The sequence below is a fragment of the Spinacia oleracea genome, chromosome 4 (genome assembly GCF_020520425.1).
Source record: "Spinacia oleracea cultivar Varoflay chromosome 4, BTI_SOV_V1, whole genome shotgun sequence".
NCBI lineage: Eukaryota > Viridiplantae > Streptophyta > Magnoliopsida > Caryophyllales > Amaranthaceae > Spinacia > Spinacia oleracea.
In genome coordinates this window covers 130,971,348-130,976,550 of record NC_079490.1, presented here as the reverse complement: position 1 = coordinate 130,976,550, position 5,203 = coordinate 130,971,348, and the positions used below count along the sequence as shown (strand labels likewise).

Genomic DNA, 5,203 nt, shown 5'->3' with positions numbered 1-5,203 from the left:
TGTGTGGCGCGCGCGGACAAGGCACAAAGCAAGCAATAGCTCGCGGCCCGCGACCCACGTTGCTGTGCGCGCATAAATCCCCTCGTGGGCTTGCTGGCCGGCCAATGGACTTAGGCCTTGGTCGGTTGGCTTGCTTACTATCTAGGTTATTTTAATAACCTGAACTTATGTTTTTCTAGCACACAATTCAGATTACACACAACCCTAGGAGAAAAGAGAAACCCTAATTCTCTCTTTGTCTCCATGAATGTGTTCTTCCCAAAAAGCAAAAACTCTTGAGTGATTGTCTAAGCTACGAATATCAAGACGGATCTGAACATGTCGGTGAACCAAGTAGAGGAACAACAAGTGGAGTTCTTTGTTCGTGTTCATTGATACTATACTCGGGAAAACACGCTTCAAATGTAAGTATGCTTAAACTGTGCTTTATACATCACTACTACAAAAGGCGTGGAATCTCGACGGTATGGCCTCGACGGTGTGAATATACGTTGAGTAAATTTTCTAGGTCGCGCTTTTTGTCGACGCGTTTCCTTGTCAAAAGCATCTCTCGACAAGGAAAGGTGTCGAGATATCATGTGATCCGCACGTGACCTAGCTAGGAACCGCCTAAGCTACCCCGCGACTTCACACTCGCCATTTCATTCTCAACCCTAATTAACTCCTCTTTACCCAACTGCTGAAAAACTCCCCTTTCTCCCAGATCTACTCTCAAACATCAATGGAGTTGCAGGTTCGCACCTTCTCCTCCGTTTCCCTTATAGTTATAATTAATTATCTCTTCTATCATTTGTTTTAATCTTTTCACAATTTTTGGAGACTTGTTCAGTTATAATAATGAAATTTGCATTTTCCATGTGGTTGCTATCTTTTAGGAGGTCTTGCACAAGGTAATGTAATTTATCCCTCTTACGATCTCTAGGTTTTTCAATTTTCGAAATTCTGGGTTTTGGGGTTTAGGTTTTTCTTGGTGTAATTTGCTGCTCAAGAACTTTGGATAGAAAGATTTTGTTTTTTGACGGCTTTCAGCATACGCAGTATGAATTTAGGTTTCATTGACACTAGGTTGATTTATCTAAATCTGATTCATACCATTTACTTAAATCTGAGAAACTGCACTATTAGACTGAATGGTATTTTTTAAGTAGTAACAAGAGTAGCTTTTGCAAAGATTACTGTCAAGAAGTCTATTTTGAAATCTAGCCCTTTGTTTTTAGTCATGTTTTTTGTCTAATCTATGTAAAAATCTAGGTTAAATATAATATGTTTTCCAATTTGTTATAGAAAGAAGACTTATATATATGCTTATATTGTGGGGATTCTATGAGAATCAGTTCAACCACTACATCAGATTAATTTGTTTATGCATTTTGTCAAAATATCCTGTTATCATATACTTGTATTTAATTTCTCGAACATATTTTTAAGCCCATGACTGTTATGATAAAAGGGCTTGTATTTCTTATGGGAGGGGAAATGCGTCATTAATTTCCAATGAAATGTGAATTAGTTATTATAATCACGAGTGCTTGATTACAATGAATGGGAAGAACAGGGCAATCTGCTAGACTTTGCCCTTTACAAAGGGATAATGCGGATGTTAGAGAACAGGTTGTTGTAGTGGTTAATATGCTAGTTTCCAAGGGATACTAGTCTTATATGCACGCGATGCGTGCGGGTATTAAAAAACTAAAAATTGTGCTATATAAGTATATAATATACCAAGAAATATTTTGCGATCTAAGGACCTTTCTTTTGATCTTATAAAGTAAAATAAAAACCCAATCTACTGATAAGAACCGTGTTCTAAAACAGAAGCTGAGGAATACAGACTAATTATTTAAGTCTAGCACAAAGTAATGGTCTAAAATGAAATCAGGGTGGCTACTTTCTTAACATTTGAGAACTCAGAGTATAACCCCCCTACAACAGGTAATCCTAGCTGTAAGGACTCTTTTTCTTGTTCCTCTTTTGACTTGGATTCCTCCAGGTTTGGGTTTGGGTTTGAGGTTGAGTTTCTGTGACTGTTAGTTCTGGCTAAGATGTTGTTCCGGTTCATAACACACCGTCTCCCCTCGTTCCTGACAACCTCATGAACCACAAAGTGAAGTAGAGTTGTCTTCCCATCACAGCTTTTGTAATGAGAGAGCTTCCTGTAGGAGCACCAAGTGCTTTCAAACACTTCCCAAGCACCTTCTCCGACATTTTTGTACCATAGTACCTAAACAAAATCCACAAAATAGATTCATCATCTAAATAATCAATTGATCCAATCAAATGACAAAGGCGGCATCTTTACAGTATATAATGTTAACTTTGTAAAATAGGCATGGCCAGAATCCAAGTCAGGACGCTTGTAGCCCTGTTGATCCCACAACTAATTGGCTATAGGAGGAGTAATTTTGCGATCACTCTATTAGTAGTCTCCAACCTGGGACAACTCACTTAATAGATTTCAGTGTGACAAATACTGATCTAACCCCAAAATGGGTCACAAAAAATTCAATTTTCGTACAACAACAATTAAAATAACATATTACAATTCCAGAAATTCCAGAAAATACACATCTAAATACTAATAAAACTGGGGAGAAATACAGAAATGGATCATCAAATTTGAGGAAGATGATGAACTTACGAAGAAGTGTCAAATAAGTTGATACCTTGATTAAAAGCTTCAATAACAGTCGCAATTGATTGTTCCTCAGAAACATCACCGAAAACCTTGCCAAGGGGAGAGTCGCCGAAACACCGTTACCAATTTTGAACTCAAGGTTAATAATACTCCGCCTATTCCTGAATCAACCGAGTCATCAACTATATGGTCAAAGCACAATTATGAGCAGTCAAAGGCATTTAGATTTTACCAAAAATATCTAGCATTTTTTAAGTACAACCAATCAATCCACAACTTATAACCACAACTTTTTAGTAGAAAAGAGACACCAGATTGCTCCCTAGCATAGACCCGACCTAGCTAAACCTAACGGACTACGGAAGACGGAAGATAACCACTCGTCGCTAGAACCAAAACAACAAATAAGGGATAAGGCACTACACCAGTACGTCAGTACCTATACATTTCACAGTATGCAAGGGAACTATGAGTTTTCTACTATTAGAGTAGGTTTTGGATCATGATACAGTTAAATAGTTCTATGAGAAGCCTCCCCACCAAATGTAGTGAAATTTTTTCACTCAGGGATGCTAATTTTAACGATAAAATTCATTGGAGAATCTGTTAAATTATGGAGCCAATACCGAGCCATGGAGGAATATAATTCTACAATATGAAACTGATAAAAGTCATAGAACCCTAATTATTGAAACAACTGTTTGTGAAGTGTTTGTCCTTATGCTTGACCCTCAAGCCCTGTAGTCTAAAGCTTTCATCAGACCTACAAAAGTTTAACATGAAACATCTCATCTAAAACCTTTTGTTACATCACCGAGACCCCGTTATTCTTCAGTACTGGAACCCCCCCATGGAACAAATTCTGATCATTTCAACATCACTTATGTAGTTATATCATCATACTCATCAAAGTCATAAACATAAAGTTTGCATCAACCCATTCCTACCAAAACGCGTATCCTCAAAACCGTTACTCTCATAACCAAATGAAGTACCATCACCTACTTGATTCATTCCCCCACACACACCACGCCTCAGATAGAATTCCAGAAGCTCTTCATCACTCGACACAGACTCACTGGCATTCAACCTAGACCTTTTGTTCTCTTTCTTCCATCCCACTAACCCCATCAGCCCTTTTCTTTATCTCTATTCTTATCAAGCAACCTGGTGATCCTCACTATAATGGACAATAATCAGCCATTGTGATAGGTAATTTCATCTCACATGCAGCTACTATTAGCATCAAATCACTACAACAACAACGAAACAAACAAAAACACTTCCAATTTTGTAGTTCACCTTAACCCAAACTTGATAAAAAAACCTTTATATCACAAACTTGATCAAAAACCCATTGGTGGTATCAAAAGAAGCAGGTTACATTGTGTAAAACCCAAACATTATGCCCTTTTACCCATAGAAATAAAAAATCAACTATCGCACAATACCACAATAAGTGTCTGCTGAAGCTTCCGCGCTGAGCAAGGCAACAAATTCTCAAGCTCCCAGAATCATCCTTTAACTTTGACCTGCAAAAAATTCAACCAAATTCTTTGAGAACAAATTTTAAAAAAACCAATCCCAAATTCAAATCAAATCAAATTAAAATTATACCTGAATTTGGACTTAGCACAGACTTCATTGGTAGCCCAAAGCTTCATCCTGTAGATCTTTGGTGTGACATCTGTCTCAGTTGGAAGAGCTCTACCAGCAACTTGCTATTGATGAAACTGTATCAAATAATCGATTAATTTGTAGAAGTTTAGAGAAATTTAAACCAGAATTTTTAAGTATAAACAATACCCATTATATTTGAACACATTCGCAGAATATTAAACGATGTTTTTTACAGAAACTTTTGCGATGCAAATCGAATCCTTTACAAAAATAATCCAAAATTAAATGACAAAAAATACCCAAAAATATAATAAAAAATTGCAATAAAAAATACAGAAAAGTAAATCAAACCTATGCAAATTAATCTATTCGTGAAAATTAAATCAACCCCACTATCAAATTCAATAAAATAGAAAACCCCAGAAATTTAGTTGAAGATTATTGCAAAATTTCCTGACTTATAATATCAAATTATCTACCAAATTGATTATAAAATAAATCCCTAAATAATCAGATGAAGAAATTGCAAATCCATAGCCAATTAGAAATGAAGGAGAATAATTTCAAAATCACAAATTGGCAAATGATTATAGTCGCAAATCGGAAAATATAAAATTGCAAATCACATAGCCAATTAGACTACCGGAGAGAAAAAGACAGAAGAGAGAGAAAAGAAAAACCTAGAGTGAAAGGGCCGACGCAGGGACGAAGATCGAGGGTGATGGCTCCCATGGCAGTGCCTTCACAGTGGCGGTGGCTGCGGCTGATGCAACATTTCTTGATCCGAAATTTATTAAGGCAAGAAGTGGAAGAGATAAACCACCAAAGAGAGCAAGTGTAAGAAACGGTGAAGCACCACCAGCGTGCACCGGGCCAGGGGCAGGAGCGGAAAAGTTCTCAGTACTGGGAGAGATTGATGGAATCGGCGCTGGGGTATAATGAGAGTGA

At 37.2% G+C, this 5,203-nt stretch overlaps 1 protein-coding gene across 1 annotated transcript; it reads right to left on the bottom strand.

Annotated features, from left to right (window-relative positions):
• Nucleotides 1-2,205: 2,205 nt before the first annotated feature.
• On the bottom strand, nt 2,206-4,853 carry LOC130459209 (uncharacterized). Its single transcript, XM_056826438.1, has 3 exons — nt 4,253-4,853; nt 4,087-4,167; nt 2,206-2,796 (listed from the first exon to the last, which is right to left on the bottom strand). Exons 1-3 carry the CDS (start codon nt 4,297-4,299, stop codon nt 2,442-2,444), a joined length of 483 nt encoding a protein of 160 aa, XP_056682416.1. The 5' UTR covers nt 4,300-4,853; the 3' UTR covers nt 2,206-2,441.
• Between the last annotated feature and the right edge of the window lie 350 nt (nt 4,854-5,203).